Here is a 12,571-nt window from a genome sequence, read left to right as displayed (position 1 = left end):
CTAGCAAAGTATATTGGAGTTAGTCCATACAGATTGCTAAGCGAAATATTGGGTGATGTTGTTAGACCCGCATTTTCAGCTGGTTTGGCTGCGATTCGAACATGATTAATTTGCAAATTAACACAACTTCAATTGTTAAATGGGTCGAAATTTGGATATCAGACACTAAGTTCTCAAATTTTTGTTAACAAATTGCAACAATGATATGGTTTCTCTGGAAATATAGATTTGAAGTGGTTTTTAGAAAAACCAACCCAGATCCATATTCTTTGATTCAACAGATTAAGAGTTTCATTCAGACTCAACCATACAATAAGGAGAAGAGTAATAAGGATATTCAAAAAAAGAAAGCAACTAAACCTGCTTGGAACAATTTCAAAGTGGATTGGATAATTTTTACAGATGTGTCTTTTAACAAGGAGAACTTATCCATGAGTTGCGCCTTCATTCTATATTCGATCGAACAAGAAGCCTTTATGCATCTTTTTGCGGATTCAGATTGGGCGTCCTCGACTTTACATGCAGAAATAAGATCTCTCTTAAATGCTTTAAAATGGCTAGAAGACAATATTCTTTCAAGTGTTTTTATCACTACAGATTGTAAAGTTCAGGCAGATTACATTAACAAAAATGGAGTAGACGTTTCTTGGGCAGCAGAATACTATAGAAGAAATTTCCTTTATTTTAGGCAAATTACCGCAAGCTAAGGTAAAATTTATTAACAGAGATCAAAATGCAGCAGCGGACTCAGCAGCTAAAGAAGTAAGAATCAGAATACTACAACACATATCGAAACATTTGCAATACCAAGTGAAAAAAGAAAGTATCCTTTCTAATATTTTCGGGAAAAATGAAATTATAGACCTTCTATAATATATTGCTTAGTTAATATATTTTATTTTCCATCCAATAGTTCCTTAACAATTTCTAAAGGAAACCACAACTCCCTCCTTGTTTAGGAAAGAGAAAATCTGCAACTCCCTCCTCGTTTAGGGGCAGTTATATTCATCAATCGCTTCAATTCCTTCATCTTCAACCTTTATTCATTGTTTTCAATTTTAATTATTTTACTCGTCATCTTTATTTCTATTTAGGTTTCTGCCCTGATCAAGATTATAACTTAGGATCCGACAGAGTAATTTAGGTTTCTATATTTATGTATTATAAATAAAATCAGATGACAACATCTTGTCGATCTGTATTCTCTTACACTCTTGCAGTGGTTTATTATAGCCTATTTTGATGGCGCTTCATTGTTATCGAACACAATACAAGGACGATCAACCTTTGACAAAGTATTGATCAATTCATCAGACAAGATCAATAAATATCGAAGTCGATCGGAGCATTTTGGTTATATCACTTCTTTTTTATAGAAGCATCTAAGTTCTACGGTGAACATCAAGTACAATGGTTTGACACCATTGTTGATCAACAAAATGGTTAAATACCATTAAAATTACATTGAATTCCTTGTCAGATTATGGATATTTAGTAATTTTTTCATTATTCGTTTCTTTAAGTTTCGAGTTATGTAAACGTCGTATTATCCATTTTAATCTGATTATTGATGTATTCGATACCATTGTAAGCAATTTCATATGAATGAAATTTTGAGACATTAGCCTCTTACATCAGAAAAAATAAATAAAAAAGATTCTATTTTCCTATAAAAGAAAAAAAGAATTGAGCCTAAAAGATCTTTTCAACTCCGCGAAATGGAACAGTTTCTCGGATAAAGCCATCCATCCAACTCCACGAGTTGGAAAAAGTTTCTCAACCAAACCATCCATTTCATGACTTTCCTACCTTTGAGCCATAATCTCATCAATTACATAGCAGTAGACTGGTAGTTGTTGTATAAGACCATTATAATAAGTTGGACCATTTTTCAAATCCACATAACCAACACAAACACAAGTTAAAAAAAACATAAGATTCATCAAGTTCTTGTGTGGCTGCATTTGTCACATCATTGCAAGAACATTCCAATCGCATATCTCCACTACTTGAAAATTCAAAAATTTCAAACGTAAATCCAAAAAAACGGTCCAAAACGAAAAAGCCATCTCGGGTCTAACCCTTTTACTTTTACAAAATGCCACTCCCTCCTCTTTTGACAGTTGAGTAGGTTGTGGGGAAGAAAGAGAAAAAACGTTTTCTATTCATCAAGAGTCTCACGTTTAATACTTTGTTGACCCCCACTTTCCTCTTCTTCGTCAAAATCAAAAATCATTAAAACCAGAAATCAATTTTTCAATCTTCTTCTTCAAACAACTAGGGTTAGGGTTTCTTCCTCTTCATCATCTTCAATTGAAGCTCCCTTTTTCTTTCAATTTTACATTAGGGTTGGATTCGGAATCTTAATCAAGGTAATTTTGTTATCGTTCCAGGAATCCTGGATTTGATTGTAGATCATTGGGAAATCATGAAATGATTTGTTATTTTTCTTGTTTTGATTAGATCCGATGAAAGAAAATAGAAATCGATCCCCAAATTAAATATTAATCATAGGGTTTGATCTTTTGGTTGTGCAGGTATTGAGGTTATATTTGGGTATTCTGATCATTAGAGAAAGCTTAAATGAAAATGTGTATTACTTGAAGAAGAAGAAGATTCTTCAAGCTCTGTGATCGATGGATCATAGAGAAAATCTTTGGTTCTATAATTGTTTTACAATTAGTTTGATGTTCTGTTATTATTCATAAGCTCACTAAGAGGTGGGAATATCAGTAGTTAACAAAAGATTTAAGAGATATTTTCTGAATTCATATATATAATCTATGGGGGAGTGGATTGTTGGAGCTGTTATTAATCTGTTCGGCAGCATTGCTATAAATTTTGGAACAAACCTCTTAAAATTGGGACATAATGAGGTATGCTGGTTTCATTACATTTTTTTGATGCCTACTTATTGAGAATGTCAGTTTTGGAAGTTCTGAATGGTTATACGTTTTTTTTTTGCAGAGAGAAAGACTATCCGTGCTTGAGAGTGATGGGGGCAAGCTTACGTTGAAGCCAATAATATACTTCCAAAGTTGGAGAGTTGGTAAGTGTAGTCAATTTCATTAACATTTTTGTTATGATATTATAATGGTGTGAATTTGGTCTGTATTTTGGAGGACGGAGATTTACTATAGTAGTTAGAATCTTGATATGTGCAGGGATTTTGTTTTTTGCTCTTGGGAATTGTCTCAACTTCATTTCATTTGGATATGCTGCTCAGGTTAGTTCATGACTCTAATCTCACACTGAACTGTAAGAACAGAATTGTTTTACGGTTTTAGTGATCCTGCTCAATTTACATCCTTGGGGTTAGACATGTAATGGTATTGAATCTGGATTGTGGGGTTTAACAGCTATGTTGTTTTTTCTTGGTTTTGTAGTCACTTCTTGCAGCCCTGGGATCTGTACAGTTTATATCAAATATAGCTTTTGCATACTTTGTTTTGAAAAAGAGGGTGACTGTCAAGTATGTTGCTACCTGAATGTCAATCTGCTCCTTCTTTGGAATTACTACATTTTTGTTTTCATAATTGACCTTTGTTATGTTGTTTCTCTTGCAGAATTTTGGTTGCCACTGCTTTTATTGTTCTTGGCAACATCTTTCTCGTTGCATTTGGGAACCATCAGTCACCTGGTATGACTTGCTCTTGCAATTCAGATTTGACACGTGTTTACTGTTTGATAAATAATAGAATTTTGCTGAACTTCTAGTATAAAATAAAAGGTGCAGTTAATGGACGAGGTATACGAAAAATGACATATCTTTCGTTTCAAAGCTGATTTAACCTCGTATACCTTCGAATGTCAGCTAGTTTCAAGCTTAGATTCAAAGAGTTTCATGACTCCCAACACTTCGACTATTTGTATCTTGAGTCATTAATTTATGCTCCAGATCATAACGGATGCATTTTGAGTCCGTTATGGAATTCATTAGCTTTTATATTTTTGCAGTTTACACGACAGAGCAGTTGGCGGAGAAATATAGCAACATTGTATTCCTTCTTTACTGCATTAGTTTGATCTTGGTAGTGGCTTTCCATCACACTATCTACAGGTAAACATATTACTGCATCTTTATCCAGAAAAAGTTAACTGCATTGTTACATTAGTGAATTGGAATTAGGCTGTATGTTGTATACTTCTTTTTTCTACCAGCTGATTTTTGAAACATGGAAATGCAGGAGAGGAGAACTTCTGTTTTCTGTTCATGGACATGATCTTAACTCGTACTGGAACACGTTGCTTCCATTTTCATATGCCATCGTGTCTGGTGCTATAGGTTCATGCTCGGTATTATTTGCAAAATCTCTGTAAGTCTTCTTTACATCCCATTACCTTTTCTTAGAACAGTATTCTAAGATTGTACAGTTGTACTTGGGTCTAATGATAGTTTTTTCTTTTAACTCATATTTTCAGGTCGAACCTATTGAGATTGACCATGTCTAGCGATTATCAGTTCCATAGCTGGTTCACATACTCGATGCTGCTTTTGTTTCTTAGCACAGCTGGGTTTTGGGTAATGGTCTATGCTGCACGTTATTATTAGTATGGTTTGAGATGAGTTCTGATACTATATATCCACTAGAAAACTGCCGCCACCACAATTAATTCTAGCTTTATTCTTACTTTACAGATGACAAGACTCAACGAAGGATTGGCTTTATTTGATGCAATACTTATTGTCCCAATGTTCCAGATTGCTTGGACATTCTTTTCCATCTGTACAGGATTTGTGTATTTCCAGGAGTATCAGGTTAGCCGTGAACTTGTCTATTTCAAGTCCGGTATTCTCTGCTTAGCTGCTCTTTGAGCCTGTTGTTCAAGCTTGTATTTGATTCTTTACACAGGTGTTTGATGCTTTGAGGACAACAATGTTCATATTGGGGATGTCATCTGTGTTTGTGGGTATTTCTTTGCTGGCACCAGATGAATCAAAAGGTAAAAAGGGGTATAGTAACTATGTTTTGATTGTCCTCTAAATTTGTGTCACGTTCTTCCGCATGTAGAAAGGGTATAAATAAATCGATCAAATTACGGGAAGCCTCGTGAAGTGCTTCTTTAGGAGTTAAACTTCCATTCGTCCATATTTCTAGAAAAAGTATTTCTTGTTTTTCATTTCCATTCCCTACCAATCTCTACCATTATGGTTCCAAGTTTGCTTTTTTTTTTCTTTTTCTGTGAGATCATTATGGTGTGAAAGGTAGAGTTAATAAGTGGAAATTTCAGGTGGTGAAAGCAAAGAGTCTGCATCTTTAATGTCTTCCACCTCTCCGATCAACACAGATAGGTATACATTCCTCAATCTCCAATTCGTATGAGCAAATTTTGACACACTTGATTTAGTCGTCAGAAACTTTTCGACAAAGGGGATTTTTCGGTATCTTATGGTCCTAAGCACTATCATATATGTGGATAGGAATTTCTTCATTTATTTCTTTTTCATTCCTGTTAACAATTAGCTTTGTTTATATATAGGCTGGATAAACTGCCAACCATAGAGTCGGATATTGAAGATATGAGGTCTTCGTTTGTGCAAGCAGTGATAAAGAGGGTGTCAGCTATAGTAGTCAAGGCAAAGGTGCTTTTAGCTAATATAGATAAAAAGTCATTGTCTTTCCTAGTTAGATTTGAAGATGTTTTTGGATTTTAAATTGCTTAATAAATATGCATTTCTTTCTGCAGAGCACGTGTTCATTGTCATTAGGTTTAGGAGAGGACACTATTGGAGCATCCTCGGTTTTTGTGATGCCAATGGTGTCTTCAAGAATGACAGGATTTAGAGGAAACGGGTTGACTCGGGGTAAATTTTCTCCAAGACATCCGGGTTGGACGAAAATCACAATTGATGACAGTGATACAGAAATGCTAGAGACAAGCGCTATGCTGGCTCAGAACCGTGATTAGTGAACTTAAGTACAAAACATGAAGATGCCCGCCGATTAAAAAATAGAAAAAGGTGTTTTTTGGACAAAAACATTCTTTCATTTCAACTGTATCATGATTGTATAGAATCAATATTTTCTTTAGTCTGTACTGTAATGTAATTCTGTGGGACCTTGTCTGTATCATACCCTCTTATAGTATTCATAATATCGACAACCTAAAAACTCCACTTCATCTCCCAATCCATGTCGAGAGCTGTGGTAACCTCCTTTCTCATTGGCCAGTGAATAAAACCCTCATTCCTGATTAGCTGAAAAGCGATTTATACCCGTACATTTCGTGGCCGTTAACTTTAAATCGAATAAATTCGATCTTAAGCTCCAAATTGAGCGATAGCGGTCATCCCTTTTTTGTGTTGGGTGTCGACAAAATCCTTGATCCTGATTGGTCGAAATTTTAACAGAATTCTTACACCGGGGTGTTGGGTGTCGACAAAACCCTTGATCCTAATTGGTCGAAATTTTAACAGAATTCTTACACCGGGTTTACGTGATTTTAATAAAATCCGGATCGTCAAATTTGCTATAGTAAAATCCTAATAGATTTTTAAACGGCAAATGTTGCGGGTAAAAAAAGAAAGAAAATAAAAGGTAAATTTGTTACCTGCAAACACGGTTAAGATTCCTTTAATACCGTCACATTCCTAATACTGTAGTAGCTGCTCTCTATTTTTATTACCATACAATGCAGTTAAATTCCATAACAATTATCGTAGTTTTCTTTGTGATCAAGTTTTGTGAGTCTATATTGAGAAACAAATCTGAAAACGATTGATTTATTGGCAACTTATGCCAAATTTAGAGAAAGAGTCGAAGGGAATTCATAATGACCAAGCTACAGAGGTGTATATAAACAATATAAGGCTACTAGGTTTGCACCTTCGGTTACATACAGTTGCAAGCAGAATACTACACTATCAATTGAGATTCATGAACAAGGTTTGTATACTGGACACATGACTATCAGGTTTCTCTCTCATGTCTTGCTCTGGCGATTCTGTTAGCTCTGATTCTGATTCTCGTCTAATTAATGCGAATCAAGATCACCTTTCTTCTTCTGATTTGCTTATGCTTGATTCTTCATCTCCCTCTCTATCTTTTAAGGATTGTGTTTCTGGTAGTTCTCGGGATTGGTTTTTCTTGGATGATGATGATTTTCTTGATCAGTTAGAGGATAACCTTGCTTCTCTTGATGTCTCTAATGATCTCTCTTTTGCCTCTACTCCTTCTTTTCCTATTTCCCCTGCTCTCCGTCGTTGTCTAGCTGAACCTTACAAGCGTGCTCTTATTGTTAAACTGTTTGAAAAAAGAGTTGGTTTTTCCTTTCTTCATGAAAAAGTTCTTCATCTTTGGCAGCTTTCTGGTTCTGTTATTATGTTGGACTTGGGTTTTGATTATTTCTTATTTCGCTTCTCTGAACATTCTGATTTCAAAAAAGTGCTCTTTAGTGGTCCTTGGTTTATCCTTGGCCATTTTCTTTCTCTTTAACGCTGGAAGCCAGATTTCAAACCCTCTGCTGCTAGAATTACTCATGCTGTTATCTGGGCTCGCCTTATGGATCTTCCTATCGAGTATTTTGATCGTGAAACTCTGTTTGGCATTGGAAACTTGATCGGAAAAACTTTAAAAATTGATCTTACCACTGATCAGGTTGTCCGGGGTAAGTTTGCTCGTATCTGCCTTGAACTTGATCTCCATATACCTCTTCTCCCTTTTATCCGTGTTGGTCGACTTGTTCAAGCTGTTGAATATGAAGGAATTGATTCTCTTTGTTTCAATTGTGGTCTCCTGTCTCATACTCAAGCAGCTTGTCCTCTTCTTCTTAATAATTTTTCCAATCATTTACCCTCTTCTGATTTGTCTGTTGCTTCATCTTCTTTAACTGCGTCTTCTTCTACTTCTGTTTCTGCTACTGGGCTTGGTCCGTGGACTCTTGTTCAGCCTAAGAAAAAATCTCTTTTTATTTCTTCCCGGCCTAGTTCTTCTCGTTCTTCTTCTGGTTTGTCTAACTCGGCACCCTTTTCTTCTTCAAACTCGTCTCTTAATCGAGTAGACCGTTTTGACTCACTTGGTAAAAACTTTTTCACTGGCAATCCTTATCCTTCTAGGGGTAATTCTGGTCTTCTGCCAACTAGGCCTTCCACTTCATCTAAGCCTGCTCATGTGTCTTCTTCTCCTTTACCTCGTCAGACTGTCTCTTCAGCTCTCTCTTCTATCTTAGGACCAGGTGGCACTCACCTTCCCATGCAGTCATGCATGTTGACAGACAAAAACTTTCCTTCTATTTCTTCGTCTTCTCCTTCTGTTACTCAATCTAATATTCCATTTCATTCCTCTTCCTTGTCTTTTCCTGCTTTTGTTTCTTCTTCTCCTTCTTTATCTTCTTCTGTGTTTTTTAGTTCTTCTTCTACGTCACCATCTCTTTCTTTTTCTTTTCCTCCTTTTTTACCTTCTTCTGTTTCGAATGGCCAATCCTCATCCTCTTTCGAACTTCTTTTCGGAAGACTCTAATCCTCATCCTCTTCCCAACTTCTTTTCGGAAGACTCCAATCTACCCTTTCTGGATTCATGGATGTTGAATGAACTAAATCGGTCTTACAACAATCAAATACAAGATTTGTTTATGAGGGAGGATGCAGTGGAACAACATCTGATCATGGCTCGCAATCAGTTGGAAATTCTCCGTCAACTAAGGGAGGAAATTCTCTTTCTTCACCAGCGGCTTCAACGCAGAAATGCTCTCCATATGGTTCCTCCATCAGTGTTTGAACAAATAATGCAAATACCAGAGGTCCCTTTTTCTCGTTCTCCATCCAGTCTCTCTATCTCTATCCCAAGAAGAACTCCTTATGCTAAACCTTTTGGAGCAGAATCCAGCACCAAAGTTCGAATCAAGGAACTGACAAGACAACAAGATAATAGAGACCTTCATTCCTCCTCTCGTGCAAACTTCGACTCTGATAATTATTCCACCTTCGACGTTGTTGTTTCAATTGGAGATAATTGCTCGTTGGTACATGGATATGTTCGACCATCGGTTCTTCCGTTGCAGACTTCTACCTCTCTTTCAAGATCCACCGATGGTTTAGGAGCAGAAGGAGATTTGATTCAACACAAGTTATTGAATCACCTTACTAATACATGTTACCCTAGTTTATTCCTATCCCCAATATCCATATGAAGATCATTTTTTGGAATAGTAGGGGTACATGCAGACCTTCTTTTGTTAGAGTTTCTCGAGACATCATTAGAGAGCATCATCCTGTTATTTTTGCCATTGTTGAGACCATGGCTTTTGAGGATAGGGCTACTCAGATTATGAATAAGTTAGGTTTTGCTAAGGCTTTTGTGGTTGATCATGTTGGTTTTTCGGGGGTGTTTGATTGTTGTGGAATCCCAGTATTGTAGATATCTCTTGTACTTCATCTTCTCGTTGGTCTATTCATGCTATTGTTTCTTTGGTTAATTCTCACTCTCTCACCCTTGGTTGCTATATACTATTTATGGAAGTCCTGACTCTGCTATTCGTCAACGTCTTTGGGCTGAGTTGGAAGCAGTTTCGTCACTTTCTGGTTGTAGCTGGTTTAGCTTTGGGTGATTTTAACTCTTTTTCATCCTACAGATAAAGTTGGAGGCAATCATGTTATTCTCTCTCAATCTCAAGAACTTGCTAGAGTTTACAATCATTGTGGCTTAATTGATATGGTTTCCTCTTGACCTCGTTTTACTTGGAATAATCATCAAACTGGACATCATAATATCAAGGAAAGGATAGACCGTGTTGTTGTTAATGCTTTTTTTTCAGATGCAGTTCCCTGCTACTCAGGTAACAAATCTTTCGTATTACAATTCTGATCACCGGGTTATTTTAATTGATTTATGTCCTTCTAAACCTAAATATGTTCCTAGACCATTTAGGTTGAAGGCTATTTGGCTTGAAGATCCTAGGTTTGAGCATGTTATTTCTCAATCTTGGACTGCCTTGAATGCATATCTTACTAATCCTTCAATTTTTGATAAGTTCATTTCATTAAGAAAACATGCTTTGATTTGGAACAAGATGGTTTTTGGTCAGTTAAATTTCAACATTCAGCATGCTAAATATGAATTCTGTTTTGCTCAGCAATGTTTTGACTATGTTCCCTCCTTGTAATAAATTGTTGTTGATAATTGTCTTAATTCTTACTTATCTGCCTTACATCTTGAGGAAATTTTTTGGCATCAAAAATCTCATGTTAAATGGTTGCAAGCTGGTAATTTGAATACTTATTTCTTTCATATCTCAACTCTAGTTCATAGGAATATGAATCAAATTTTTAAGCTTAAAACACATGGTAATACTTGGGCTATTGGTCAAGCTGAGGTTTCTTTGGTTCTTGTTGATTTCTTTTCTTTTTCTTTTCATGCTTCTGCTCCTTCTTCTTGCAGTGTATCCCTTCTTAAACTTTGGTTAAACATTACATTTCTGATGACACAAATGTTATTCTTACTGCTCTTTTTACTGATATGGAAATCACTAATGCTTTGCATAGTATGGGTCCTTTGAAATCCCCTGGACCGGATGGTTTTAGGGACAGTTTTTTGTAAAATATTGGCATATAGTTGGTTTGGATGTTTGTAATTTGATTAGTGAAAAAGCGGGGGTCTATCAACCTCACCCAATATTTCGATTAGCAATCTGTATGGACTAACTCCAATATACTTTCTAGAGAATCAACTAGACAGTCAGACTCAATCTAGATAAAAGTATATCAAAGAGTTAATATCTCAATCTCTTAATTTGATCTATACTCAAGAAAATAGAAATCTGCGAGTCTTTATCAAATACAAGAGAGATAAACTTGGATGGTACAAAGACCAATATCCAAGTGTCAATCAATTTAAATCAACAACCAAAGGTTGAATATTCTAATTGATTGATCATAACGAATAACCTGTGATATTTCAATTATATAAAAAAATATAATGCGGAATAGAAATAACTCAGACACCAGAAATTTTGTTAATGAGGAAACCGCAAATGCAGAAAAACCCCGGGACTTAGTCCAAATTGAACACCGCACTGTATTAAGCTTCTACAAACACTAGCCTACTACAAACTAACTTCAGTCTGGACTGTAGTTGAACCCCAATCAATCTCACGCTGATTCAAGGTACTGTTGCGCTCCTTACGTCTCTGATCCCAGCAGGACGCTGCGGACTTGATTCCCTTAGATGATCTCACCCACAACCATGAGTTGCTACGAACCAAAGTCGAAGACTTTAATAAACAAATCTGTATCACACAGAAAAGTCTATGATAATAGATAAATCTGTCGCCCACAGATAAACCTAAGAGTTTTGTTCCGTCTTATGATAAAATCAAGGTGAACAAGAACCAATCGATAACCCGGACTTATATTCCTGAAGAAAAACCTAGAATTATCAATCACCTCACAATAATCTAAATCGTATGGTAGCGAAACTAGATATTGCGGAATCACAAACGATGAGACGAAGATGTTTGTGATTTATTTTTATCTTGCCCTATCAGATATATAATCTCAAGTCAATTATTCAATTGAACTCGTATGATAGAAAATGGAAGATCAGATCGCTCAACTACAATAGAAGTAGTTTCGCCTAGCTTCACAATCCCAATGAAGTCTTTCAGTCGTTAACCTACAGGATCTCGAGAAGAAACCTAAGGTTAAAGGAGAACCGACTCTATCAAAACCAACTAGTATCACGCATGAGGTGCGGGGATTAGTTTTTCCAGTTGCTAGATGTCTCCTTTATATAGTTTTCAAATCAGGGTTTGCAATCTAAGTTACCTTGGAAACAAAGTATTCAATATTCGCCGTTAGATGAAAAACCTAATTTAACCAAGCTAATATGTTTCAACCGTTAGATCGAAACTTAACTTGTCATACACAAATGAAATGTATTTCATTTAGGTTTGAGGTCCCGTACCTAAACGTGTACACTTAGTTGGTTCACAAATAGTTAACCAATGGTTAGCCATATGAGCACTTTCATATTAACCGTATTCATCTTCTTCACAACTAGTTCAAATGACTTCAAAAGAACTAGTTTAAGAGTTGTTCAATTGCTTAGGTCTTTATGAATAGACACAATTGAAACAAAATCGGTTTGATTCACTTGAATCATTTCATGAACAATATAACCACGGTTTGCAAAGATTGCATTCCTTATTGATTTATTGTTTAAGTTCATGAACTTCCGATTTGAGAAATATAACCAGCTTGGGTACGCGTACGGGTACGTGTACCATAGCTACCGGATTTGGGTTTACAAACTCAGCAGAAATTTTCGGTTCGAAAACTTCTGTGGGTACGCGTTTCTAAGGTGACTGGTTTAACAGTTTGCAAACTTACAAACTCAGCAGAAATTTTCGGTTCGAAAAGTTTCGCTAGTACGCGTACCCAACCTGTCTCCTTCACCAATACCGTATGCACACATATGCACAAACTTGGTTTCTGGCACATGGATTTATACACTAATGTGCGAACACACTATATATGCTTATATCCATAGTTGGTTACGTAATCTCAACTCTACATTTCAATCATTGAAACATTCTTCTATAATTTTATAACAGTCGTTATTCACAACTATCGTCA

The 12,571-nt window shown here is 36.0% G+C and overlaps 1 protein-coding gene across 1 annotated transcript; it reads left to right on the top strand.

Annotated features, from left to right (window-relative positions):
* Positions 1 to 2,117: 2,117 nt before the first annotated feature.
* On the top strand, positions 2,118 to 6,131 carry LOC113271487 (probable magnesium transporter NIPA8). Its single transcript, XM_026521367.1, has 14 exons — positions 2,118 to 2,372; positions 2,538 to 2,876; positions 2,968 to 3,049; positions 3,165 to 3,226; positions 3,387 to 3,472; positions 3,567 to 3,640; positions 3,958 to 4,060; positions 4,188 to 4,316; positions 4,423 to 4,522; positions 4,640 to 4,759; positions 4,854 to 4,944; positions 5,233 to 5,293; positions 5,482 to 5,584; positions 5,689 to 6,131. The coding sequence occupies exons 2-14, from the start codon at positions 2,784 to 2,786 to the stop codon at positions 5,908 to 5,910; spliced, it is 1,326 nt and encodes a 441-aa protein (XP_026377152.1). The 5' UTR covers positions 2,118 to 2,372; positions 2,538 to 2,783; the 3' UTR covers positions 5,911 to 6,131.
* Positions 6,132 to 12,571: the final 6,440 nt, after the last annotated feature.

The sequence above is a fragment of the Papaver somniferum genome, chromosome 4 (genome assembly GCF_003573695.1).
Source record: "Papaver somniferum cultivar HN1 chromosome 4, ASM357369v1, whole genome shotgun sequence".
Taxonomy (NCBI): domain Eukaryota; kingdom Viridiplantae; phylum Streptophyta; class Magnoliopsida; order Ranunculales; family Papaveraceae; genus Papaver; species Papaver somniferum.
The sequence above is the reverse complement of the archived record's forward strand: the minus strand, read 5'-3'. Positions and strand labels throughout refer to the sequence as shown.